The 27874-nt window shown below is 52.7% G+C and overlaps 1 protein-coding gene and 1 pseudogene across 1 annotated transcript in view; one reads left to right on the forward strand and one right to left on the reverse strand.

Annotated features, from left to right (window-relative positions):
- Positions 1 to 6121: 6121 nt before the first annotated feature.
- LOC134379023 (small ribosomal subunit protein uS5-like) lies at positions 6122 to 7102 on the reverse strand (annotated as a pseudogene).
- An 8493-nt stretch (positions 7103 to 15595) lies between these two features.
- Positions 15596 to 27874, forward strand: part of GLP1R (glucagon like peptide 1 receptor) — a 40046-nt gene continuing 27767 nt past the window's right edge. Inside the window, exons 1-3 of the mRNA XM_063097724.1 lie at positions 15596 to 15673; positions 23238 to 23334; positions 24443 to 24550. Coding sequence (XP_062953794.1) covers positions 15596 to 15673; positions 23238 to 23334; positions 24443 to 24550 — 283 coding nt within the window. The remainder of the gene's footprint in view (positions 15674 to 23237; positions 23335 to 24442; positions 24551 to 27874) is intronic.

The following is a 27874-nucleotide window of genomic DNA, read 5'->3' on the forward strand; positions in this document are numbered from 1 at the left end:
GTGCGGCCCCAGCCTCCGGGATCCTGGCTGCATCCACAGCAGCCCTGGAGCCGTGTTCCCTGTTTCAAGACTCGCTTTTGCAGCTAAGAATCAGTTCTTTTCCTGCTCCACACTTCAAAGCTGTTGCCTGTAAATGAGGCAGCCTCTCCTGCCGGGGGCAAAGTGGCGTTGAGCCCCCACGACCGGCCAGCAGCAGCAGTCCTCCCTTAAGAGATGGCCAGAGGAAGGTCCACAAGTTTCCCGGCTGCCTGAGGCCCAGTGGCCACCTTTTCCACCTCAGCTACTCCGCGCCAGCCGCCGCAGCCGCCGCCATCTTGAAACTCCTCTGCACTGGTCATTTCTATATAGGATCCGAACCCGCGGCGGGAGCATCGCCGCGCTCCCAGCGCCGCACGCTACCGAGTGCGCCACGGGCTCGGCCCAACAATGGTACACTTTAAATGTGTGCAGTTTGCTGTACTTCAATTGTACCTCAATAAAGCTGCAAATAAAAGCTCTCCTCACAGCACCTGATCCTTTCTTCACCGTCTGTGAGAACTTCCATGACCCGCCACCCCTCCCCCATGCGGGATTTATTGTTTCTCCTGCATTTTGGTTGCAACTGAATTTAGCAAATTTAATCACAGTATTTAAGGACTTATAATATCTACCTCCCCACTCTATAGTAAGCTTCTAGAAAGCAGAGTCTGGCTTTTGAGCACCCCAATAAATATTGGCTGAACAAAAGAATGAATGAACAGTGAGTGATCCAATTTGACTGGTAAATGTAGGTAAATAATGGGGAAGGAAGGAATTTCAGGTGGGAGCCGTGTTGCGAGGGCCTGGAATACCACGGAGAACAGTTGGGAGCCATTGATGATTCTGTACTGCAAAAGGAAAGGCAGTGAGCAGGTCAGGTAGGAGGCTATTGTTCCAGACCAGACCAGACAAAATGAGGATTGGAACTACAGAGATGACAATTAGGATAGAAGAAAAGCAAATCAGTGAAAGATGGTATGGAGGTAAAATTTGAGGATTCAGAGAACTGAGTTGAGATGAAGAACAGCCAGTAAGGGTCTAAAGATATAGCAGTTTACAGCCTGGAGAGTCTAGATGCATGTTTCCTCTGTCATTACAACTTGGGGAAAAGAAATGTTTTGGTATTTAATTGCTTGTCTGAAGAGAAACTCAAAGATCTTTGAGCTTACCGTTGCTCACAGTGAGGTCTGTGATAATAACATATGCCAGGCATTGGTCTAAGTCCTTGATGGAAATTAATTTATGTAATCCTCACACCAACCCTATGAGATTAGTACTGATATTATCACCTCCTTTCCACAGTTAGGAAACTGAGGCACAGAGAAGCTAAATAACTTGCCCAAGATCTCACAGCTAGTGAGTGACAGAGCCGGGATTTGAACCCAGGCTGAATGGTGCCAGTCCCTGCTCTCATGTACTCGGTAAGACAGTATTAGATTTTTAAAAAGCAGAGGGCAACGGCATGAACTGCTAAAACTCATAACTGTGCATAGGAAATAGTACATCTATGTTTCTCCAACTTGTTAATTTGAGCAGCTTTCATGATGTAAATGGAAAGGATAATGTGCACAGAAGAGAGACTGTAAGGTGAATATCAGCATTTGTATAGTGTACAAACATCTGCTTAAAGTTCAAGGATTTTGAAGATAATTAGTATGTTCATTTTAACATGACTTTTGGGAGGGAGGGCGGTCCTTGGATATTCTGGACCAGCAGGTACATTGTATGTTAACTGGAAGGAGCATAGCTGGAGGAAGTAGCCCTAAACTCCGAGTGAGAAGACATGGGGTCTAGTCCTGAGACGCTGGCCCCCTGCAGGGCTGTTTCCTTGTCTACATGCAAAAGAAGAAAAAGTCATTAAAATGTTATTTTCAGGGCTGGCAATTAGCTCATTTGGTTAGAGTGTGGTGTTATAACACTGAGGTCAAGGGTTTGGATCCCTGTACTGGCCAACTGCCAAAGGGGAAAAAAAAAAGTTACTCTTAAGAACACAGTTTAGCAAGGAGTAAAAGAGCAAAAGTGTGAAAAACAATTCACTATCCTAAATGAAAAAAAAAATTAAGGAACTAAGGAGATCCTTTCCATTTAGAAAGGCAAAAAGCCATTTATATAAGGGTACTTCAAAAAGTTCGTGGAAAAATGGAATTGAAAGATAAGGTGAATCTTTTCATGAACTTTTTGAAGTAGCCTCATAGTTAAAGTAACTCAATGACTTAATCCTAGGTGTCTAGTAGAATCTCTGATGATTTTTAAAAGGTTTTAGAAAGTGATCCTGCTTCAGATATAAAAAGATGCCGCATGACAACACTCTGGGAATAGTTACAATACATAGCATAAATCGAGAAATATGCACTGATATTGAATGGGTAACGAATCCACCAAAGGATACCCAGGGCTGTATAGACATTGGCCTGTGTGCCTTCTCTACATTTGACAGAAATTGTCCACTCGTTAAAAACACTAAGAACCTTGCTCCCTCCCCCCAGTTTTAAGTCAGCTTCTCCGGAAACAGACTCGGATGGAGATTCGTGTACAGGAGGTTTCCTGGAAAGAGCTCTTGGGAACAGCACTTACCTGGGAATGAGGAGGCAGGACCGGGCAGAGGGAGAAGTCAGGCTGTGATGCAGTCACAGCAAAAGCCTCAGCCACCCCATGGGAGCTCTGGAGTGGGGATGGCCCTGCAGGCTGTCCACGCAGGGTGAGGGAGCGAGGGAGCCCGGGTGGCCAGGCAGCAGTAAGCCAATTGCAGCCACCACTGCCAGCTGCTGCGGGAGGACGACCTGGGACCGGAGCGGGGATCTGGGCAGCACGAGGCTTCCATGGAGCTGCCTTTCTTCCTCCACACTCTTCCTCCTTCCCCACCTTCTTTCATATAAAAACAAATTATGAGCATCTTTCCCTCGCTCCCTCTTTACACTTTCCTCAGAGGATCTCAACAACTTAATTGAGAGTATTTCTATCTTTGCACAAACTTCATATCCCTGGAATGCAGAGAGCTTTCCAGAACTTCTGAAGTGGTGGGAAAAAGACCTGAGGGACATGTGATTTATGTCCTTTCTGAGGGGCTGGAGAAGAGGAGGTCCCTGCCTGAGGGAGCTCCTGGACTAAGCAGAGTGAGAGGATAGATTTTGAAAAGATCCCTAAATACCAAGACAACTGAAGTCTGAAAGTCTCATCTCTTAATTTCTGTTTTTCTCAGAGCCATAAATTCCCTAAGAATTTTGAAAGGATAGAGCTATATTTTGCCTTAGAAAACTTACTTTTGTACCTTGAACACATGGCAAAAAGCTAGTCAACTCTGTTATTTCTGTCTTCCAGTATCTGGCTCTCACTGCAAAGAGGAACCATAGTCTTTGAAGTCCCAAGTCTTGATTTACATACAACCTTCTGAGGTGAATATAAATACTTTGGAGCAATGCTCAAGAAGTGGAAATGTCCTCAGTCTACCCTGACTCCACTCCAATTCCTTACAGAAGCTGTTTTACAGATGATTGCACTAACCCACTCCATTCTCCCCAAAAGGAGCCAGGGCAGGAGCGGCTCACAGTTGCTTCCATCCCTTCCTGGCTTGTGAGATCGCCCTTCCTGGGGATGTAGGGTGTGGCAGGTGGCAATGTTGCAGTTGTTTCTTTACACATGGTTTTAATTAAGCAGGTGTCCTCGGGATCTGGTAATTCCTCCTCACCTCACATGTGTGTGGTGCTGGCGGCTCCCAACTTCTCACAGAGCCGCCTCTGCTCACAGTCTTACCCAAGGTGGGACTGATTCATTAAAGCACCTCCTCTCTATTTCCACGCAAAATCCTCCCTTGACCTGGTGCAGATAATCGATGCTCGAGCCTCTAATTTCCTGGCACCTTCACAGCTTCTTCAAGGTGGTGTTTATGGTTGCGGGGGCTCTTTTTCAGCCAGCAAGTCCAAGGGCATTTCTCTCACTGGAGCTCCAGCCTCCTCAGACATGTGATCGGGATTTCAACCTGTGTCTGAAGGATAAGGACACCCATCTGTCATCTGTGGTTTCCATAGATTCCTTGCCGATTACACAAACCCTCGCCTTTCTATTGTTCCTCTTCTGCTGTCTCCCCCAAAGAATATCCAGGGTCCCATCGTGATAAGGACCTGAGAGAGAGGTTGTCAGACAGACAGAAAATGCTCCCTCTCTCTGTTGCTCGCGCTCTCTCCAGAGCTGAGAACGAGCTGTTTGGCATTTAGCTAGACCACGTCAGACGCTTTGTCTATTATGTGTCATCCCCTCTCATGGGGAAAACAGTCACTTTTGGTTTTTTTTTTCCATGTTTATGGGATTTTTTTAGAGAACAGACTTGCTCTTTCTTCCTGGTCTGCTTTCTCTGAAGTCCATACCGGTCCTCAGCTGCCAGCAATCAGCTGTGGCATTCCCTGGTGGGTCCCAGATCCCGTGTTCCCCGCAGGTCCCTTCTCTGCATGTGGCACACTGGGCTGTGGGACAGCTGGCCCAGGGGATGAGCACGTGGATTTTCTCGTTGGGCCCTGCCCTTACTTCCCATGCACACCTGCTCCCTCTGCCCTCAGGGCTCCTGGGAGGGCAGGGACTGACACCACAGGAGGAAAGATGTGCTCACGCCTCATTTGCTCACATTACTTGCTCCGGGAGCCATGCCAGGGCATCGTGGGTGGCCCCCGCCAGCCCCAGAGGGCAGCTCTTGTAGGGCAGTCTGTGATATTTCTCCACTCTGCTTCTCGTCCTGGAGGAGGGAAGTGTTCTTGGGGGGAAGCAGAGGGCACAGGTGGAAAGCGACCAGGGTGCCACCAAGCCTTTCTCATGACATCCTTCTAACAGACCCGGCAAGGTGGCACCAGACTTACATAGCATGTGTCCCCCTAAATGAAGTACGTGAGTATTTCCCTTCTTCCTTCCTGGGGAAAGTCTGGGCTCTTTTAACACTCGATTGGAGTTGTCTTTGCCTCCTGCATCTTTTTAGAAAACTCTGACTTGACTGGAGCTCAGGCCACTAACTCCATCCTCTTCTATGCACCGTCCCATGGTGTATATGTCTCTAGGTCAATTTATGTATTAATTTGTCACTTGGTGAATAATATTTAGCACTGTGATAAAAAACAAATAAGCCAATCTTATGAGGAATTGATTTTCCCTTCCACATCTGTTTATGAAGACATAAATCTAAAGTTTTGCTACTTTAAAAGCCTCCAATGCAAATATAATCTAAAATTGCTAGGCTTTGAAGTTGGGCTTTTCTGTCAGAAGATGTTTATAGACCTGATCCCTGGAGCCTGGCCACTCATCTTCCACCTCCAGGTTCCAAGGACCTTGATCGACTCTTGAGGTCCTTTCCAATTTATTGCAACCAAATATGATGGTGTTGTGAGCCTCTTGTGCACAACAAGCTCTTGTGTGGGGGAGAAGCAAGAGGGACCAAGCATGGACCCTGCCCTCAGGCACATCATATAGCAGAGAACATGAACTCTGCACACAAATAGCCAGCATGTAAATCAGAAAGTGGTTGTCACCCTACAGATAGAGTGACGTGGGAGCGCAGAGGGGAGAGACTTGTCTTTTCTTTGGGAGGGCCAGTGAAGGTCCTTGGAGAAAGTAGAGTATAGGCAGAGCCCTGAAGGATGGATGGGATTTGACCAAAGGAATTGAGCGAGAAGAGCATTCTACGAGGAGGCACAGCAGGAGCAAAGGCTGGTGGTGGGCACAGGCAGGCCAAGTTTAAACCATAACTTAGAGCTTGGTTTGGCTGCAGCACAGGACACCTGCAGGGGAAACCTGGGAAGGAAGGCTGAGAACACGTGGCCGGGGAAGCTCGAGAACGTGGCGGGAGGACTGTGGCGATTTCCTTATGCCTAGATGGCATTTTGCTGCTTCTAAAACTCTTTCACATGCATTATCCCATCTGGTATAATCACAACAACCCTGTAAGTAGGCAACAGCAGGGATTATTATACAGTTGAGAAAACTGAGACCCAAGAAGTTAAGGTGATCTGCTTTAGGGGACAAAGGAAACTAGCAGACGAACCTGGATGAGAACCCAGCTCTTCAACACCCTGACCAGGGCCTGTCTCCTAAACTATGGTAGGGAGCCTACAAGAGAACTTCTTCCTTAGTCTGTGGATTCTTTGTTTGTTGGTCTGCTTTCAGGTTTAATACACCGTGTGGTGGCCACCCCAATGCTTTGGTGTGGGTCAGTGTATTCCTGAAAGGGAGACTTGAGGAACAGTCTCCTTCCAGAGGTCAGAGCTGCAGGCCTTGGGCATGGTATCAAAGGTGGCCTCAGCAAAGCTGGCAGAGGTGTAGCAGTCACCCAGACCTACTAGCAGCCGAAGCTTTTGGGGCACAGGGGCCTAGACAATGCTGGGGGTGTGGGACAAGGCCCTGCAGCTTCATGTCACCACGCAGGGCACCGTGTGGGGCTCACTGATCTTGTCCCCCAGTAGTCCAGCCTCACCAGGATGATGGAGAGCATGGAAGGATGATGGTCCTGCAGACGGCAGTGGGTACCTCGTGGGGCCACCTGGCACCCAGACCAACATTACCACTGTAGTCCTGATAGTGTCAATCGCTTTGAACCTGGTCCACTGGCCACCCTAGGTCTACTTTTGCACAAGCACGGCCTTCAGAATCTTTTCCTTGAGGGGCATCCTCAGGAAAAAGTCAATGATCTTGATGGGCAGGGAGAAGAGAGAGAGCATGAGGGACTTGATCTTCTTGTCCTTGACCTGGCAACCTGGCTTGGTGATGGTGACCCAGTCCTTGTCCTAGATTTGCTTGCACAATCTCCAGGGCCCTCAGACTTGGTGTTGATCACAGCCAAGACCCCGGCCACAACTGTGCTGCCAAATTCCCCCTCAGAGCCTCCACAGCCTGCCATTGCAGGACCCTCGGGTTCTCCAGCCCCTCCTGCAGCACTGGCATCATCAGAGAATGGTTTGTGCATTTTCATATTGTAAAACTGCCGTACGTGGAGTTAATTCTGTAAGCCCACTCCCCTGAGGAGCTCCCCTGAGGGTGCCCGGATTCATGGAGGGTTGGATACCTGAGCCATTAGGTGCTGGTAAGTAGGCTCATCAGCTGTGTTCGCCATCTTATTTGGCAAATGAGCCAGAAACCAGAGCATCATTGAGTACATTGTAGGTGGAGGCTTTCAAAACAGGCAAAGAAGCAACTCTTGAGCTGGCCCTGCAAGGAGGAAGGATGGAGTAGACTGGGTCCTCGGAATATAACACCTGCCAGGCAAGCCCTCTAGAGGCCAGGTCTGCAGGTTAGACCAGAACAGCAGAGGGAAACTCTGAGCTCCTCCCAGTCACAGACCAGTCACTCTTAAATTTTGACACGTTACCATGTCACAAGTCAGACAGGACTGAGAGAAAAGAAATGACCAGGGATGGAATGGAAACTTGCCGGCTGTGATCCTATGGAGGTGTAGGAGACATCTGCGAGGTCAGTCCTACATGGCTGCAGCTGCTTCCAGCTGGATCCTGGTGTGACCTGTGAGGTCCAAGGTGGCTGGAGACGACCACTGAGCCCACAGTCAGAGAACCAAGGCATGGTGGTGTCGGTTGCTGTAGGAGTTGGCCAGAAAGTTTCAGATTTAATGTTTTGTGCTCGTTTTCTTTTATTTAGGAGAAAGAGGTGAGTGGGTTATGAAATTCCTTTTAAACAGAGCCAAGGGGGTAATTTTGTCCAGCCTGAGTGTGGTCCATGAGAGTGAGACCCAGAGGTCCACAGACGAATCAGCCTGCCCCGAGGTCCTGCCTGAGCAACTCTTTCCTTACCTTGGGGGACCCTGATGAGGCTTTACAGTGACCTCACTCAGCCCTGGAGGCAATCCTTGTGTCTGAAAGAAGCCAGTGACAGCTTCTCCACTGCCAGCTCCAGGGATATTCTTTTCAGGGAAAATTCTGGTGCCCTGCTGGCCGTGTTTCCTCCCTAGGCCAGTCTGAGGGACACTGGGATGAGGGGAACAGCTGGGGAGAGTTTCTAGGAAGGCAGCTTCTCACCTTGCTAGTGAGCCAGTTAACACATTAGTCTGGGGATGACATTGGTTTCGCTTCTCATTTTGGACACAGTGGGTTCCTCAGCCATGATAGAGGTGCTGAAAGGCTGCAGTGAGAAGGCCCATGGGACACTTCTTTTTCATTTGATTTCCAAATGTGTGAGATTTGGCACGTTTCCTGTTTTCCCACAAGAGCTTTAATTCTGTGAAGGGGCAGTGTGGGTTCCATCATAACTGTGCCTGCCCCAGCTCCCCCGCTGGTGAGAAATCTGGGGACTAGGGACAGAGAGGGGCCGGATGAACAAGAACAAACGAGTCTGCTGCCCGGGCCTAGGAGCCACAGCCACACAGACCCAGGGTCCCCTTTCTGATGCTGTGATCCATTGACAAAGGTGGAGGGAGCAGGGGAAGGTGAGATGGGCCCGAGTAAAGAGCCCCATTCACTTAATTGCAGCTACATACGAGGGACCTTCAGAAGCCCTCTGCTGGACTAAATAGCCCTGCCCCCAAATGGGCTCAGGGGCACATGCCAGCTGTGTTTGTCTGGTAGGCTAACTGTAGTGACAAACAGCCCCCAAATCTCAGTAGCTTCAGACACTACAATCCAACGCAGGTCAGCAAGAGGCTCTGCTCCACACAGTCATTCAGGGACACAGGCTCCTTCTGTCTTGCAGTTCCACTGTCATCTGGGGCCTTGGAGTTCTCCACTTATCATCTGTGTCCAACACAGTAGATAGAGGAAGTGAGAGCATGGAGGATTATGTGGGGGGTTTTAAGGGCCAAGCCTGGAGGTGGCCTATATCACTTTCCTGCACATACTGATGGCCACACTAAACATCAAGGGAGACTGGGAAATGTGGCCTCTGTTTTATGGGTTGAATTATGCCCCCCAGAAAAGATACCTTGAAGGCCTAACTCCCAGTAACTCAGAATAAGACCTTATTTGGATATAGGGTCTTTAAAGATGTAGTCAAGTTAAAATGAAGTCATTAGGATGGACTCTAATCAAAATAAGACTGGCCTCTATATATAAAAGGAAAATTTGGGTACAGAGACACACAGAGAGAGGACAATGTGAAGACATGGGCAGAACACCATCTATAAACTAAGGGATGCCTGAGGCTACCAGAAGGTAAGCAAGAGGCACGGAACAGATTCTCTCTCATAGTTCTCAGAAGAAACCAACCCTGGCAACAACTTGGTTTCAGATTTCTGGCCTCCAGAAATATGAAAATGATAAATTTCTGTTGTTTCTGCCACCCAGTTGGCTGTGCTTTGCTATGGCTGCCCAGGATGCTAAGATGCACCGTGTGCCCAGATCTGGGGAGCATCTAGTGGGCTCTGCCGTACAATCTTCTTGTCCGAAGGAAGAGATTAGATGGTTCTTAGTGCAATACCTACCAACCTCAGTGATAGATACTTTCTGTTTCTATAACTCTCGCCACGCCCCTCTCCCCACGACTTCTTCCCCGCTTCTGACATGATCCCTCCCAGGACAGAACGAGAGAGCCCCAGTCGTTTCTGGCTAGGGTCCTCATGTGCAGAAGAGACGGGAACTTTGCTGTTATCACCTCGTTGTTTCCTCTTTCTTGGTCCAGAGTTGCACAAAGCCTGACGGCAGCTTCCTAAGTGGCCTTGAGCAAATCTCCTGATTCTTGTGGGAACCAGTTTCCTTTCTTGAAAAGTGGGTGCAATCCCGCTGACTTCTCTCTCAACAGAGGAGTCCGTTATGAAAACCATGCTTCAACACTCTGGAAAAACAGAGTGCTGCATCCGCCCAAGAGAGCAATAATCACTGTAGCTCAAAGGCTGTAAATCTTCCGCAGCTGACTGCCCAGAGCTGGACCAGACCCAGCACCTGCTAACCTCGGCCGGCTTGGTGAATGGGGGAAGTGATAGTGGCACCGCACCGCACAGAAGGGCGGGCCTCTTTGGTCTGGCAGGCCTCCTCCCCCTCTAGACTTGGGGGATCTGGCTGCAGCCACCTGGGCCAGGCAGTGCTGTATTGCACCCAAGCCCCTGGGCATCAGCAGCCGTACCTGCTGGCTTGCTGAGACCTGGCACAGCTGGGAAGATGGAGGGCCGTGGGGAATAACAGTGGTGCTAATGCTGCCATTTACTGAGGACTTATTTGTGCCAGGTTCTGGGCAAGCACTGTTTCTGATCAGCAACCCCCCTGCACGGTGGGAATGTGAATTGTGGAGTCAGTGTGTGGGGTCTGGGTGGGTTTGCATCCAGGCTCTCTTGGGCTATCTCAAGCCATCTTGAGCTAGTTACCTAACTGCTCTATGCATCCAAATCCTCATCTGTAAAATGGAATAAATATGATCCCACTTCACACCCTAGGGTTGCTCCCAGAAGCTCTGGTCAGGGGGCAGAGGGCAGGATCTGAGAAGAGAAGCAGGAGGTAGAAGGGTAGAACCTTTGCCTGCAGGGACATCTTTCATAACATACTCCTTTCCCCCAAGAGTTTCTGGCAGCCAGGTTCTCCTGGCAGAAGATGGATTCCTGGTGAGCTCTACCTTCTCCCAGAAGTAGATCTTCAGACTCTATCCAGCAATGACCAGGGAGAGGGTGATGATGACTGTTAAGGGAAGTAGCACACGCACGGCTCCTAGAAGAATGCCTGACTTGAGGCAAGTGCTCAGGACGTGTTGGCCCTTATTACTCTACCCAGTTTATAGATTATGAGACCAAGGCTTAGCCATATTAAGCACACACAGTAAGTGGCTGAGCTGGATTTGAACCCAAGATAATGAGACTCTAAGATCTGCGTGCAGGTGTGTGTGTGCTCATGTGTATATTAGGCCGAAAGATGCTGGCCCTTTCCTCATCTTGTCATTCAGAAGATGAATGTGGTCTTGAACTTTGTGAAGTAAATGAATTTCTCAGGTGCATGGAGCTTGGAAGGAAATGTAACTATGTGGGCAAGAGACACCTGTCATTTCTAGCAATTTTCTCTCCTCCCCTTTCCCACCCTCCCCTCCCCTTCTTTCTGCTTCTTCCCTCCCTCTCTTACTCCTTCTCTCTATCCTGCCTCCTCCCAAGAGAAAGACCTATCCTGCCCACTGTCCAGTTCTTCCTACTAAGGACAGGGTTTTCCTTGGTCAGGAACAGGGGAGGATGGGGTGGCTCCCTAGGGAAAGGGCCTTGCCGCATCTTTTCTTCGGGTGCACACATCAGTAGCCCCATTCCCACTTCTGAAGACAATCTGAAACCAAGTTTTCTTAGTGGAGACAGAGGGTGCTCCACCCTAGGACCACAGGCAAAGCCTTGGGTATTAGAACAAGGAGGACCCACAGCTCTGGGCTGCAAGGGAAGGAGCCAGTGAGAGGTGCTCCCAAGACAGGCTAGCAGAGCTGGAGTCTACATACCCTGTGCAGCCGCAAATCTAGCTGCCTATCGGGAGCTTCTGCACCAGCTTGGAGGGCAGCTGGGCTTGGGATGAATGCCAGGCCTGCTCCTAAGAGCTACTCACCTTCTATCCCTGAGTCTTGGTCTCCTTATCCATAAAATGGGCATAATAATGCTTACCCACAATATTTGATGAGATCAGGGTACATCAAGCATTCAGCAGCACCTGGGTCAGAGTCGGGGCTCAATAAGTAGTAGATATTTTATTATTATTTTTTTCATTTTCATGCTTATTAGTAACAGTGTAGCAAATGATATTTCATCTGTTCAAATCTCTGTTCTTAGGGAGCATGTCATTTCCTCTGCTCTCGGGGGCCTGAGCAAGGGCCCTGATAACAGTGTGGGGAAAGGAGGAAAGTATTCCCAATACATACTCTGTCCTTTCTCCCAGCTCATCCTTCTTCCATAAGTTTTTGAGCACCTGCTATGTGCCAGACACTGCACAGAATGTTTGAATGGACATATTTCAATAGCAAAAAATGCTCACTGGGCACTTGCCATGTGTCAGGGCCTGTACTGATACTGGTTATCCAGAGATGAACACGAATATCCCTTCCCTCAAGGAGCTCACAGTGTGATGAGCGAAAGCCGTAAGAAGGACCATGACAGCACATGGTAAGTGCTTCAATCCGTTCCATTCGCTATTTTAAACAAGAGTCACTGAGCACCTACTATGTGCCAAGCACCACGCTGGGTGCTGTGGGTATAGAAATGAGTAAAACAAGGGCCCTGCCCTCAAGGGGCTCATATTCCGTGGAGAAACAGGGAAATTAACTAGCACAGTGTTAATTTCATAATTACTTCCATTATTTCCATAACCACTTCCATAATCTAATAATTCCATAGTGTCCTGAAGGCAGTAAGCACAAGGGGTCAGGGGTCCTGAGAAATTAGGTGTGGTCATGGGAAGCTTCTAGGTGGGGATGACCCCTCTACTGAGGCTCTGAGTGTGGGCCGAAGTTGGGGAATTATGGAGGAGAACCATGCTCAGGGGACTCTTCTAGGGCTCTCGTGGCTGAGGAGAGCATCTATTCTGCCTCAAAGGGGTGTTGAGGGGTAGGGTGAGGAAAGGTTTCCTGGAGAGGGGGCTGTCCAAGCTGGGTCCTGAAGTATGAGTAGGAGCTCAGGCAGGAGAGGTGGCAGGTGCGTTTCAGACGGGGGGACTGCATGTGCCAAAGCCAAGAGGCGGGAGGAAGCACTTGCAAGAGGTTCCGTGGGCAGGTAAGCTGGAGGCAGATCCAAGCAGGCTCCTGATATGCTAATGGGCTTGAAGGATTTGGTCCTGGATGATGGATGGATGGTCTCAGGGACAAAGTCAGGTAAGGGTTTAAGAAAGCTCTAGGAGACTGGATAAGGAGGCAGGGAGAACAAAAAAGGAATCAGAACTTGGACCTGCTCTGAAGCTTACTCACCTCACAAGATGGGGAGACAAGGACTGGCAAATATCCAGTATACAACCTTCCAACAGCTACAGGGCACATCCATAGAAGCACCAGGGCAGGACACCCAGTATCATCCATCATACCCAGAGACAGAATCAGGAAGGGCACTTACTAGGTATACACCTGTACTAGTGCTGAAATACAGTGCCCTGGCCCTCTGGGAGCCATGGTCTAATGAGAAGATAGTTAGAATGAGGTGTCAGAGCAAACTCAGAGGCTTTTGGACTCCCAGATGTTAAAAGGAGAGACTGGCCCCATGGTTCCTAGATACCCTCATATGCCCACTATCTTCAGCTGGGTTCTCCCAGGAGTAGACCCTGAGATGGGGATTTAAGGAAAAGTATTTTTATTTGGGAGGTGACCCCAAGAAGCACTAGTCCCCTGCTGTTGGAAAGTGAGACAGGCAGAAAAAGAAAGCCAACATTATTGAGCAGGTGACTGATATGGAAAGCTGGGACTCCATCACACTGGGGACCTCTGGGAGATCATGGCACACACTTCTGAGCTGTCCAACCCAGGGTGTGAGGAGCAGGGAGTATTTATGCATCTACTCCTGTCCATCAATGGTTGATAGCTGCTCCTAAGGGTGCCTGCCCTGTGCTGGCTAAACAAAGAAAGCTCCTCCCAGTCTGAGAAAGCCCCCAGCAGAGAGCAAGTGGTCTTTTAAGTGCTGACAGCAGGACTTCAACAGCATCTGCTTATCACAACCGTGCTCACAATTGTAATATAAATGACTCAAATAATTATGTGTAACGTCTCCCTCCTGCGTTAGAAGATAATCTCTCTGAAGATAGGAACAGCATCACCAATTATATCCCCAGGATCTAGCTCAGTGTTTGGCACATGGCAGGTGTTCAATAGATATTAATTGAACAAATGTAATCTGGAGCTCGATAGATTCATGATAAAGGCCCCAGTTCCATCTGAATACCTTCTCTATCTCCTTCTCTTCCTTTCTCCTCTCCCCATCCCAACCCTGATATACAGAGCCTGAAAATTGTTTCCCGATATCATTTTTTTCCTTCTTCTAGCATAAAAAAAGGCCCAATATTTAACCTTACCTGTGGCTGCCTGGAATACTTTCCTCAGCCTCCCTTACAGCTAGGAGTGCCCATGCCACTAAGCTCTGACCAGTGGGTGTGGAATTGACAGCTGCCACTTTCCGAATGTGTCCTTATGGGTGGAGGTACATCCATTTCCATCCTTTTCCTCCTTTCTGCTGGCTAGAATTTGGATATCATGGCTGGAGCTGGAGCAGCCACCTTGGGTCATTAGGTGAAAGCCTTGGACCAGAAAACGGTGGAAGCTAGGGTATCCGGGGACCCTGATGATCAGGGAGCAGCCACTCCGGCCCTGGGCCAAACCTCTGGCCTTGCTGTACGTGACAGAGCCTTCGGTTATGCCATTGTTATTTGGGGTGGGCTTTTCTGTCAGTCACAGCTGAGCAACCTAATCCTAAGTGACACACGGAGGGAATGATGACTCTCAGGCAGTGGAAGTAGAGCTCACTGGACAGGGGGATCTCTCCTGCTGAATGGAAGCCTGTGGCCCCTCCCACTGGCCGCTGCCCTTCCTGGGTCAGACAGGTCCAGCCTCCCTCGGGACTCTGAGAAGTTCTGTTGTCTTCCAGAAGAGCAGTACTCTCACAAACTCTCTTTTCTGTTAGAATGGCCTAGACATGCCTTGTGGCAGGTCAAGGGCTGGGTGCTGCCACCGCTCACCCTTCCGAACAGTGGCATCAAGGTTCTTTGGTGGGGGGATCCTCTCTCCCCGTCCCCACTTCTCAGGAGAATAAGGGAAGATAAAAGCCAGTGCCCTCTTAGCATTTCCCCGCCACTTACTGGCCATAAGAAGGAAACCTGAGAGCCTGCGCGTGCTTTCCCGACCTCTACTGTGTTAAGGGTGGGGTGGAAACAAAGGCAGTAAAACGCAGGGTCTCCACAAAGCAGGGAGACAGAGATACAGGAGGCACGGAGAAGGGCCATGGGCACACGTTATCAAACACACATGGGTTCTAAGAGCAGGAGGCTGCGGCTGCAAGGGGTGGCAGGGAAGTTTCCAGAAAGGCAGACCTCGGCCTCATCCCTCTCCGCCCTGCAATTCTGAAAGTTCCCAGATACAGGGAACGCTCTAGACACCCCCTACTGTCAGGATCCGTTGGTCCTTTCGTGGTCGTCTTCCCACCGCCCACACCCGTGGCTGGTCCCAGCAGAGCCTGGGAATGAGGCGTGGACTTCGGGAGGGGGCAACTCCGCCGGGGGGTGGGGTGGGGGCGAGGGTGGGGGTGGGTCTTTGTTAGTCACTCGCGGCTCTGGGGACACTTTCCGGGAGTGGTCTGCCGGGCCATGTGACCTGGGACGAGTCCCATCCGCTCCCCGGGCCTCAGTTTCCTCCGGTGTACCCCGAACAGGCGGGAGGGGGTTTGGCTTCCCTTGGCTGGGAGGAGGGCCCCGCGCGTCGCTGACAGCCGGCGGGCGCACCGCGGGCGCTCGAAGCTGGCGGCCCGGCTCCTGCGCTGCCCGAGCCGCGCTCGCCGCGAGCGCACTGGCCGGTAGCTCCCGGCCCGGGACCGGCCCGGGGCAGAAGAGCCGGGACCCCGCGCGCCCCTCCCGCGGGCGGGGCGGCCCCGCGCCGGCTCCTCCCCCGGCTCCCGCCGCCGGCCGGGATCAGTCGCCGCGCGCGGTTCCGCAGGTGGCAGCGATGGCCCAGTCCTGAGCGCCTCGCCATGGCCAGCGCCCCCGGCCCGCTGCGCCTCTTGCTCCTGCTGCTCGGGGCGGTGGGCAGGGCCGGCCCCCGCCCCCAGGTGAGACCCAGGGACGCCGGCGGAAAGGGGAGAGGGGGCGGCGCTGCGGGCTGCAGGCGCAGTGTCCTGGCGGGGCCGCCGGACTTGAGCGAAACTCCTCGACCGCAGGCGGGGGCAGGTGAAAGCCTGGGGGCAGTGGGGGCCGGAGAGTTGGGTCCTCCTGGGCTGGGTGGCCGAGATGGGGGCTTGGACGACGACGACGCCCCAGCGCCAGCGAGGCGTCCAGTTCCTCGCCACCGGGCCCCTCTGGCAGGGCACCAGCAGCCCCGCGGCCGCCCTGCGCTGACTTCTGCGCCCATCTGCCTCCTCCCTGCACCACTTTCCCAACTCCTTCTCCTAAACCCGTGCCAGCGGCCGTGGCCCAGCCTGGCGCTCGCCCCTCTCCCCCTGCTCCACACCATGCCCTGGCCCCTGGCCCGCGGTGCCTGCCCCCACTCTCCATCACCGCCCTGTCAAAGACCCTGAGAAGGCTCTGGAATGGCTGAGAGGTCCAGAGTGTGGAGACCCAGCTCTCCCCCCACCCTCCCAGCCCCCCAGCAAAGCCTCTGATTCGCAGGCTAGGGAACCCTGCGTGGCAGCTTGTTGTCCTTCCCCATGACCTCACGGATGGAACTTGAGTACCCCCCCAGCCCCTGCAGCAAACACACAGGAGGCTCAGTGCTCCTCCGGAACCAGCCAGGCCCCCCACCGACACTCTGCTGACCGCCCATTCTGACCCCCCTTGATTGACAACACGCACTAGTAGGCATACTGGGACACACAGGAACACTCTGGCCTCCTTGGTGCCACCAAAGAGCAGGCCACAGGTGGACCCTTGCAGCCCCTCTCCCCTCCCTGCTTTTCCTGCTCCAGGCTCCTGGGCCAGGGGTGTGTGTGTTTGTGGTGGTGGTGGGGTGGTCTTCTGCTTTTGGAGAGGGAAGTTATCCAAAGATGCTAGGACATGCTCAAGCAGAGAAGAGGCACAGGCTTGGGTGGCCTCTCCTGGGTCAGGGAACAGTCTCTTCCTATCACCTCCCACTCCTACCCCTAGACCTAAAGAACTGAGATCTTTGGGGAGTGGGTCTGTATGGGCCTTGAAATTTGTCCCAGAACAGGTGAGAGACAGGATGAGGGGCCACTGGTGAGGGAAGACTCCACCCCTGGCTAGGAATCCACATGTGGACAGACTCTCAGCTAAGGTGCCAGTACATTTTTAGCCCCCAAATTCTTTTCCAGTCTCATCCTCTCTCTTTGTTCCCCAGCCCAGTTACTGCCCCTAGCCCCAGGAGACAACCTCCCCCCTTCTTTGGTGTCTTTCCCACGAGCCCCCAGCCAGGCCTTGGCTTTGCCGTGTACTTGAGCTCTTTTGGGGACCAAGACAGCAGACCCATGACTTGGTTCTCTCTTGTCTTTACCTCATCTTATGGGCTGGGATGGGGCAGGATGGGGGGTGGGGGGTGGAGAGACACTGCTTCCTGGGCCCATCCTGTGCCAGGCCAACTTGCAAATCTGGTCTGAACTGAGGAAGAGAGCAAAGGGTTGAGGAAAGGTTCTGCAGGCTGCCTGTCTCTTTCCCAAAGTCCCAGAGGTGCTGGGCTCCTTGAACCTGCCCTTTCCTCTGGTCCCCTCTCATTCCTCAGCCCCAGGCCTAGGGCAAGAGCTGAGTATCCTGGGGCCATAACAGGACTGGGGTGGTAGAGAAGGACAGGAGGAGACAGACCCTGAGCAGGGAGGGTGGAGCTTTGAGGAGATGCTCTTCTCTGTGGGGCACTGAGCTTCCCTGGCCACTGCAGAGATCTGCGTGACAGGCGGCTTTGAGGTTAGACTGCAATAATTATGACAAAACCTCACGCGTGCGTATAAAACTCTAAAACAATGGTGAATTTTGTGTTATGTTTTCTGTCTATGAGGTCAGCAAGTCTACAGTTACTCCCCCCATGCTGCTGATGGGGGATGAAAGCCTGAGAAGAGAGGGCTCCCTGTAAAATGTGGCCCAGCAATTCAGGAGCAGGGAGGAGAAAGGGGTGTGGGGCTGGGCTGTCAGCTTAATACCCTCCTTCTCAGACGGGACTGAAGGACGAACTCAGAGAGTGAGCTGATCACTGTCAGGTGTGCTGAGAATGGAAGCAGCTTCCATGCAGGTAGGAGGATGGCCAATTTGACTTCTGAAAATGTTGCCCTAGGCCACTCCATTGTTGCTGGGAAGGACCCCCACCTCCATTCCTTACCTCCCCAAGACCCGCATAAGGAAGCCGGTCTACTGAGGAGATAGCCAAGCCTTTGATACCCAAAGTTAAAACCAGACAGAAATGGGTTCAAACATCAGGTCTGCCATTAGCTGGTGATCTTGGGTAGGACACTTGATCATTCCAAACCTGCTTCCTCACCTATCAATAGGGGTCACAAGCACTATCACGTAGGGTTATGGAGAGGACTAAGACACAGGCACCCTGAAATGGCAGCTTTAGTCACTTGGGGGGACTGACCCATTTGTCTTGGTAATCTGGAAATGTCCTCTGGGGCTGCAGAATAGGACCTGGAGAGGGGCTTTTGGGGTCTCCAGTCTTCTGAGCTCTAGTGAATGGTCGTGGACTCTGTTCTGAGCTGGGCTCTCTCTGAGACATGGACCCGGGGTGAGGGCTCGGACAGGAGCAACCAAGGAACCACATCCTGCCCTCAAATGCCTTGCAGTGAGGAAAAACAGGCCCTTCCTCAGCTAAAGGCTCCCCCTAGGCAAATTCCTGTGTGTGTGTGCGTGTGTGTGTGTGAGAGATAAAGAGATACAGAGATAGAGACAGGTAGAGAGAGAAAGAAAGAGAGAAACAGACCAGGAGAAGAAGAGTGAGAGCTGTACGAGCCCCCATTTCTCTGTGTCTTTGTACTTGACCCTGTGTGTGACAGTCTCCTTGAGTGGGAGTGAGTCTGTGTGTCTAACAGCATCTCAGCATGTAGTTGTGAGTTTGACAGTGAATACATGTTTGTTGCTCTGGGTGTGATACTGTGTCTATGGGAGGGTCTGTGTGTGTGACATCTTGGTGTGTTAATGGGTGTCTGCTGGAATGTGTCTGAATGTGGGAGAGATACTATGCTTGTGACAGAGTGTGTGGCTCTGTATGTGTGTGTATGTGTGATGGTGTGGGTTAAGTGTATCAGTTCAGGTGTGTGTGTGTGTGTGTGTTGGAGCAGTGTCTCAGCATGTGAGTGTGTGTTTGGCAGTCTATGTGTGATTGGGGGGCAGGGGCGGAGACTCTGTCAGTCTCAGTATTAGGGATGAGCTTGGTGGCGTGTGTGATGATGTGTGGGACAGTGTACCCATGTGAGGGTTCTTATGCCTGTGAGAATGTGTGTGCAGTTTTCCTTCTGTTCAGATATCTAAAGCCCTTAAGAAAAAAAATGGGTTTAAAGAGACAGGCCTCCCTCCAGGACACAGGAAGGCATGGTTTGGCTCTGGGAGGTGACAGAGAAAGGAGGCTAGGGGTCCGGGGAGGAGATGCCAGGGAAGCTGCAAGGCTGGACCTAGTTGGGAGCCTCCAGGAATTTGTCATTGGAAACCTCTTTGCTCCTTCTGAGAGGCCCTCCCCCATTTCCCCTACCTCAGCATCCCAGGGAGGCTGAGGTCTCTTAATCAACATGGTACTCAGAAAAGGAGAGAATCTGATCCACTTCTTCACACTGAGAAACAGGAGGAACTTTTGAGGTTGGCAGCCGGTCTTTGAGGAGGGAACACCTTCTCAGGCAGCCGGAAAGCCCATTGCCTGGAACTTCCACTCCATCTACACCCTTCTCCTCTGCTCTTCCTCCTTCCAGCACTGCTCACTCATCCAGGCCCACTCTTCATAAAGATTTGCACCTACTTGCTCTGGTTGGATATGTGCAGTAATTCTTTGAGAAGAATGATATGCCCACTTTGTAGATAAGGAAACTGAGGCCTCAAAAGATAAAGTGTGTCCCATCAGTCCTGCATTAACAGACAGAGCTGGGATTTAAACCAAGGGCTTGAGCTCTCTGTCTAGTGCTCTTCTGTGCAGACCACACCACTCCCTCCTAGAGTCCTCTTTCTCATCTCCTGCTTCCTCTCAAAACTTCTGTATGTGAGGGATGCCCCTCCTTACTGTGACCTCCAACCTGGGCAATGTCCCAATTTGCCTTCATCCTTCTCAGAGAGATCCCTTGGAGCCTGACAAGTCCTGATTCTAAAATCTGCCAGCCTGCCCTTACCCTGGCCCTCCACCTCACCGCTGCCCTATTCTCCTGGGAAACTCTGCTGCCCTTTGATAGACAAGGACATCTGCCATTGCGGCCTTCCCACTTCCCAGCACCACTCCGCATGCTGCACGCCCCCACACCAGATTTAGAGCAGGGTCTTATATCATGGGAGGATGAAATGGGGAGGGGGGCTGGTGAGCAGGGCCTTGCCCCTCCTTCCAGGGTCCCAAGCTTCCTCCCTACCTCACGTTGCCACTGGCTATGGTTGCTGCTGGAAGATGTCACAAATTGAGCAGAACAATTGGTCCTTGGGCATGAAAATACACTACCTTCCTCCTTCTAGGAGTTTGTTGATCCTAGAAGTGAGGGCAGGGTGGGGCCCAGAGTCCCAGGAAGGCAGGCCGCCTGCTGCTCCGCTCTGCCCTTTCCCTAAACAGTAGGAACCTGAGAACGGCTGACATTGACTGAGCGTTTTCCATATGCCCGGGCATTCTAAGCTTTAACTCAAGCCTCACAACAATCTTGTGGGGCAGGGACTGTTATTGTTCCAATTTTGCACGTGTGTGACCTGTGTTTTGGTTATTGCTCAAGGTCACACACATAATTTATGGGGGAGCCTGGATCAGTCTGAGCCCAAAGCTAGGGCTGTTCACCCTCCGCTGAGCTACCTGGGTGCACGGGCCCTGTGGCACTGGGTGGCCCTAGCCTCGCTTACCCAGCTTTGTCCCAGATCACAGCCTCCCATCTGTCCCAGGTCCTGACCACGATTCTCTTCCTGCCCCAGAAAATTCTTCTGAACACCAATTCGTGGCTCTCCTCTGCTCACTGAGCGTGGATGTTCCCACCTCTATGCCTTTATTTCTGCTGTGCCCTCCTGCTAAAACGCCCGTCCTCCTCCTAGCTAGCCCACCCCCCACCCCTTTCGCCCCACCCCCATCTCACAGTCCCCAGAGTGCCCTGGAGCTCTCTGGTCTACATTGAGCCCTGCCCACCCAGTTGCTGAGTACTTTGACCCACTACCTTCTCTTTTATATCGCTTGTCCTGCAAAGCATTTGACCCCCACCCCCAAGTACCCCGAGGATTTTCCTCAGGCCATGGCTCTGTCCATAATCTTTGTATTTGTCGTGTCCCCTCCCTTCCACCCACCACCATCCAGAACCTGGCACAGTTATGGCTGCCATAAACACCAAGTGTGGGAGAAGCTAGAGGTCTGGGTAGTCTGTGCAGTGTGTGTGTGTGTGTGTGTGTGTGTGTGTATGTGTGAGCAGGGGAGAAGAGGGGGCTAAACAATATTTGGAGATCCTGAGCTGGTCAGGAAGAGGACAGCTCGCTAACCAAGGTGAAGGAAGCTTCCTAACTGAGGTAAAGACACAGCCCCGTCCTCAGGAATCCCCAGTCTGAGGGGAGACACAGCCCTGTCCTCAGGGAGCCCCAGTCTGAGGGGAGACACAGCCCCGTCCTCAGGGAGCCCCAGTCTGAAGACAGTTTTATGTCCCTGGCTCTGAGTAGATGACAAGTCTGCCTCTGTGTGAAGCTCCCTGGGCTGTGGGTGCCAGGGAAGACTTCACGGTGCTCTCCTTAGCTTATGGCCTCTTCCCCAGCCCCTGGAGACCGCTGGCTTCCACACGCTTCCTGGCCTCGCTCCCTGTGCCAGACGCACCTTCTGCTGCAGTTCCCAGCAGTGACCTTGCCTCTCGCCTGCTTTCCTCCTAGAAGCAGAAATGGAGGGGACTTCTGCCTTTCTGTCTGCCCTCTCAGCACCAGCTGCTGCCGTGTTCAGTGGCAGGGAGGAAGAGACCTTTACCAAAAGGAAGAGGGGAGAAGGGAGAAGGGGGTGCGGAGGTGGGGCTGATCCAGCCGGACTTGCTATGGTGAAAGCTGTGCCCGCCCCCCAGTTGTGGCTAAAATCTTGAAACCTTCTTTCTTATCCTTGTGTCTGATTCTTTGTTCTTCCGCCCCACCCCCAAACAAATACACTTGGCCTCTGCCCTCAGAAGAGCTCTGTCCTTCAGGGCTGTCCCACCTGCAGCCTCAGCACACTTCCCTCAAGGATGTCCCTGGGGCTTGAAGCGAGCTTGGCCCCCACTCTGGGGCTTCCTCTGAGGTTCAGGGTGAGGACGTGCAACATGAGTCTTTACGGGGAAGTGTCTTATGAAGCAGCTTAAACCCTGGCAGGATCAGCCAGAAACTGGATCCAGCGTGTGCTTAGGGCACAGCGAGTCAAGGGTGCAAGCTTCTAAGGAGAAGGCATTTTAATTTCAGCACTTGTGTACATTTTTGTGGTTTCAAAAAGTGAAGTTTTTAAAAATTATGTATAGGTCCTAAATTTTATACAAGGGTCTCTCTGGTCATTCCAGCATCTGCAGCCTCTAAATGATGAATATTTATACTCTTTAAGGCTGCTCAGGAAAAAAACTGAAATAAAAGAACCACAGTCCCAGGACATATGGGACATATCTGAAGGAAGTGCGTAAAAATGTTCGGAAGGGACAGTTCTCAGCGGGGTGGGTCTGCTTGGGTCTGTGCTAAAAGCCAGTTCTGTTACCTTATCTGGAAATTGAGCTTCATACCCCCCTATTCACAGGTAGGGGGTCCCCTACCATAGCAGGCGTGACTCCAGTGTTCTGGAACCTTTCCGACCCCTTCACCTGTGCCCTCAGGACTCCTCTTTCTGGTTGATGGAAGCTGGGCTGGGTATTTGATCTGTGTTGTGGTGTTAGAGGGGACCACTAGGGGGTCATGTTACCCTCCAAGGTAAATGGTTGCATTATGTAGGTGGAATGCTAATGGTGGACATTGTGGTTCTGTAGCACCAAATGCCACCACAGTGCACACTCTCTAGTACCCTATTATAGTCACCGATCTGGAGGACTCTGGGTCCTAGTCTTCGCTCTGCTTCCTCGGGTGTTGTATCCCCTTGATTGAGTCCCTCTCCCACTCGGGCCCGTGTGTCCTCTTCTAGAATGGTTGAAAGTGCAAGAAGCCCCCAGGCAGACTGACTAGGCAGTGACGGAGGCCTGGGCCTGCAGAAGTCTCCCTCCTAGGTGAGGACAGATGAGCCATGAATGAGACACACACTCTCCCCTCCACTTTCACCCACCCAGCCCCCAAAGGCATCAATTCAGTGGACATTTGCTGGGTACTCACTACACGTGAAGTTGTGTACCGGTCCCCTGGGAGGGATAAAGATGTGACAGCATCACCTGGAGCCCCTACGTGGCAGTAACTTGTTCTCCTTTTGCAGAGATGGTCAATGCCTGGTAGAGCGTGGGGCTCTAAGGTCCCCTGAAGATTAAGAAGCCAAGTGTGTGGGGGTGAGGGGGGAGGAGAGGGGCTGGCTGGACCCATAAGGCCCCTATTTCTGCCCTCCCTCCCCAGGGCGCCACTGTGTCCCTCTCAGAGACAGTGCAGAAGTGGCGGGAATACCGACGCCAGTGCCAGCGCTTCCTGACTGAGGCTCCACCTCCGGCCACAGGTGAGTCCAGGTGGGACCTGACGCTCAGCACTGCTCCCGGTCCACAACTCCTGGAAGGCTTTGATGAACCGCAAGTCCATGTCTGGGTGTCATTTGCCTCTCTAGGATGCATGCCTGCCCCATGGCCCCTCCCTCTGTCCAGCTGTCCCCTAACCTGAATGTCTTCCTGCCCTTTCCCCCTACCCGGAATTCTCAGGATCTTCAAAGTCTGGCTCAAGCACTACCTCCTGCAGGAAATCTTCCCCAGGAAATCTCTGTTGCCTTTGGCTCTTACCCACTGGCCCTGCAGTCAGCTTTGGGGTTGCTGTCTTAACTATTCTTTTTTTAAAAAAGATGACCAGTGAAGGGACCTTAACCCTTGACTTGGTGTTGTCAGCACCATGCTTTCCCAAGTGAGCTGACCGGCCACCCCTCTGTGGGATCTGAACCCATGGCCTTGGTGTTGTCAGCACTGCACTCTCCCAAGTGAGCCTGTCTTAGCTATTCTTATCTGACGCCCCTGTCCCCCTCCAGGCCCCAGCTTGAGCCACTCAGAGAAGGGACCTGTCCTTTCCATTGCGTGTCCTCCTCAGCGCCTCCCAGCCTGTGCATGGACCGAAGGCCCAACAAACATATTTATAGGAATAAACGTTTTGGGGGTTGTGGGGGGTGGTTTAAAGAGCACAGGATTGGAGCCAGATGGGCCTGGGTTGAAATCTCGACTCTGTAATTACAATGCGGTGACCTGAGGAAGGTCATCTCAGCCTCCTGAGCTACCATTTCCCTCTGCTCTCTGAGGTGTAATTTAAAAATAGGCCTAGAGGGACTGTCTGCTGAGCGCTTACCATGTTCAGGTATCTACGTAACACACTTCATCCCCACAAAGCCTTACGGGGTGGGGAATACCCCCATTTTGCAGATGAGGAAAGAGAGACGTTAAGTAACTTGCTCGAGGTGACCGGTCCCCTTGCTTGGCTCCCGCTCGGCAAGTAGGAAGCCTGCAGCCTTGCTTAGTGGATTACAGCCTCTGAGGTGGGGAGGGCAGGGGATGGGAGGGGAGGCGAGCGGACGCACCACGGCCAGGCACCGGCAGGGCGATTTCACAGAGGGACCATTCCCCCGTCCCCAGGCCTGTTCTGCAACCGGACCTTTGATGACTACGCCTGCTGGCCAGATGGGCCCCCGGGCTCCTTCGTGAATGTCAGCTGCCCCTGGTACCTGCCCTGGGCCAGCAGTGGTGAGTCCCCCCTCCCCCACTCCCCTACCTTCCCTAGTATCCAGGAGCCTGGGGTAGGGTGGGGGTGGGGCCGCTGCTTCCCGGCCTCTGAGGCACCGTCCTCCCCACCCAAGATTATCTTTAGGCCTCCTACTGAGTGGCCTGCTTTCCTTTCCTGGGAGATTGGGGGGGGGGGTGTCCAGCATTGGCAGGTATCAGGATGCCTGAGGTACAGCCTGGGCCTTGGCCTCAGGCCTGTGCTGGCGGGTGTGGGGAGAAGGGAATTGAGGAGTCTGACTTAAGAGAGAAATGGATCCTGGGGGAGGGGGTGGGAGTAGAGAGGAGGGACACAGGAGGTGGGGGTCACTGTTCTGGTGTATGTGTGTGTATGTAGTATCATATGTGTACGTAGGTGGTCCATACCTGACAGTGGCACCTAGCCACGTCCTGGGAGCAGTGATCAGGGCTTCGGCGGGGTGGCCCCTCAGGCCCTTTCCTGCTCACTCCTGCCTGCAGGGGAGACCCTACACTGGGAAAGGTGTGACTGGGTGGGTTGGAGGGTCATTGGAGTACAGAGACCTACAGAGGCTGCAGGTAGCCCCCTGACTGGAAGGGTAGTTAATGTGCCCGCCCACCCCTACCCACCTATCCCAGCCTCCCACACGGAGCCCAGTCCCGCCAGGCACCATGGAGGATGTAGGAGACAGACACCCTCGCCACGGACTTCTTATGATAAAAATAGCTACTATTTATTGAGTACCTACTGTGTGCCAGGTCCTGTCCCAGAGGCAGGGCATTTATTTCATCTTTACAACTATCCCATGCTTATGCTTCTTGGGCAGATGAGGAAACTGAGGCCCTGGAAGGCTTATTTCACTTGTTCCAAGTGCTGTGGTAAATGGCAGAGCCAGGATGTGAACCCAGTCTGTGCTCTTACCACTGTGCCTTGAAGGGGCTTGAGCCCTCACAGAAAGTGGCCTAGCAGCAAGTGTGAGAACGAGGTGATGTGTGGGGAAAGGGACTGATGTCAGATGCAGCCCAGGCTGGTATCCTATGGAGGCTGCTTCCTTTTCCTCCCTTGCAGTGCACCCACCCCTCCCTGTGGTGCACAGAGAATCTGGACCTGGAAAAAGGCAGGCACCTGGGTAGGACACAGAGTGACCAGTGGCCCTTCACACAGCACTTCTGTGCCACACCTGCTGTCAGCACTCTATGTATGCACACTCATTTACCTCACAACAACCCTTACTCTGATCACCCAGCCATTTAACAGATGAGGAAACTGAGGCACAGGGATGCCAAGAGGCTTTTCCGAGCTTATACAGCCAGTGAGTGGCAGACCCAGGAATCAGCCCAGGAGTCTGGTTTAGAGTCAGTGTGTTTAATTGCAATACCGGGCTTTGTTGGGCATGTGTGCGCCCATGGAGTATATAAATATTCTCTGGCATGGAGACAGGTAAGTGGCCTGGATGACCTCTGGTGTCTGGGCACACCCTTGAGGAGGACAGTGAGCTGGCTGCCCTCTCCCTGTGAGCCCTGAAGTCTAGTGGTTCTGCTTGCAGATGGCTTGACTGGCTGTGTGAGCAGGAGTGGGTCCCAGACCTCTCTGTGCCTTGTTTTGCTCATCTGGGAGATGGCTAGAGCCAGGTGACACAGGTGTGGGGAGGACTGTAGGCCCGTGAAAAAGGGTAGCTGTTAATTTTTTCTCTCTACCCAACATAGCTTCCTGGCCTCTCGCAACACACACACACATTTCCTGCCTCCTAAAGGTTTGGGACCGGCTGCCTGGCCAGGCTCGGCTGGGCCTCTAGACCCCAGGGAGCCGGGCGCAGGACAGGGCTCATCACTCAGCACTAAGCTGCCCCCAGCTCTGCCTGCTGCTTGTGGCTCCATCCATCACCTTTAATTTTATTTGATTTTATTTGAGCAGGAAATAGGTCTTGGTGGTGCCCGTTTATGAGCGAACACGGTTTTATTGCTTTCTCCATGAAGATAACGGCTACTGCACAGGCCCCCTGCCAGCTCCCCCGCTGCCACCCCTGCCTCTCACCAGGCTCATTTACTCCCTTTTTGACACTCAGAATCACCCACTCTGCCTCCCTCTCCCCTCTCCCTGAGTGAGGGACCCGCGGCTCTGGCCTGTCCCATTGGCAGAGGCTGGCACTGGGGGCTTCCTTGACCCTACCCAGGGCATGCGGGAGCAGGAAGGGGGCAGTTCTGGGGCTTTCTTGGACTGGTCAGGGGAATAGTCTGGGGAGAAACTTCACAGTGTGCACTGGGGACAGGGAGAAGGAAAGGGATCATCTTAGGCAGGGTCCCGTAGCAAACACCCTCAGCTGGGAACGTGAACAGAATTTAATGGAAAGGTCCCTGACAGAGGCTGGGCCGAGTTAAGTGATCAATAAGGTATATGAGCACTAAGGACTACAGCAGTGGGAAGCTTTACCACCCCCAGACCTGAGAACCAAGGGCGGGAATGGGACTGGGGGTCCCCATGACAGCTCGAGCCGTGATGCAGAGGCCACCCCAGCAGGGCTGTGGCCACAGAGGGGCAAAGCCACTACCACCACCTCTGAATCAAGGCAGGGAGCGAGCAGGAGGAGCACCCCGGCCTCTCTCCCCTCACCCCTCCTCTTCCACCACCTCCCACTGGCCAAAGCCAGCAGAGGACAGGGAGCCGAGCAATGCTGTCCTGGGGTCAGCTGAGCAATTCTGTCCTGGGTGCAGAGCTGGGCAGAGGAGCGAGTGGCTAGAGAAAGAATTAAATACAAGACAATTTCCAGACCCCTGACTAGGTCTGTGTCGGCAGCTAGGGATGTCGCTGAGACCTTAGGGGGGTTGTGTGTTGGGGAGAAGGAGGGACCCCCCACCACGGGGCTGAAGGGGTTGGCTCAACGGCTCAGGCAGTGGCGTTAAGGAGCGACAGAGCCATCTTCTGCCTGGCATGTGGCATCGGGAAGGCTTCCAGGGGCAGGTGACATTGGGGCCAGGCCTGGGAGAACAGACAGATGCACAAGGGGGAAACAGGGCCCTACAGGGAGGAAGGACATCCAGGCAGCAACTTGGACATGGGGCAGGCCCCACAGTGTCCCAGGGAAGGCAGCCAGGCCCTTGAACTCTGACCCCTCTAACTGAGAATTTGGGGCTCGATTGTACAGAGAGGGCGGGAGCAGACGAGTCAGGGAAGGAAGAGGTGCAAAGGAAATGCTTGGTGCAAGCAAGACTGTGAGGAGAAGACTGAAGTGGCTAAGAGAGCCTGCGGGCACCCAAGGGCCCTTCAGCAGCCTGGCTTACCCAGCCACAGCTGTGCTCGTTACAGATCATTCCAGCCTCATTAGCTGCACC

Source organism: Cynocephalus volans, chromosome 5 (genome assembly GCF_027409185.1).
Source record: "Cynocephalus volans isolate mCynVol1 chromosome 5, mCynVol1.pri, whole genome shotgun sequence".
Taxonomy (NCBI): Eukaryota; Metazoa; Chordata; class Mammalia; order Dermoptera; family Cynocephalidae; genus Cynocephalus; species Cynocephalus volans.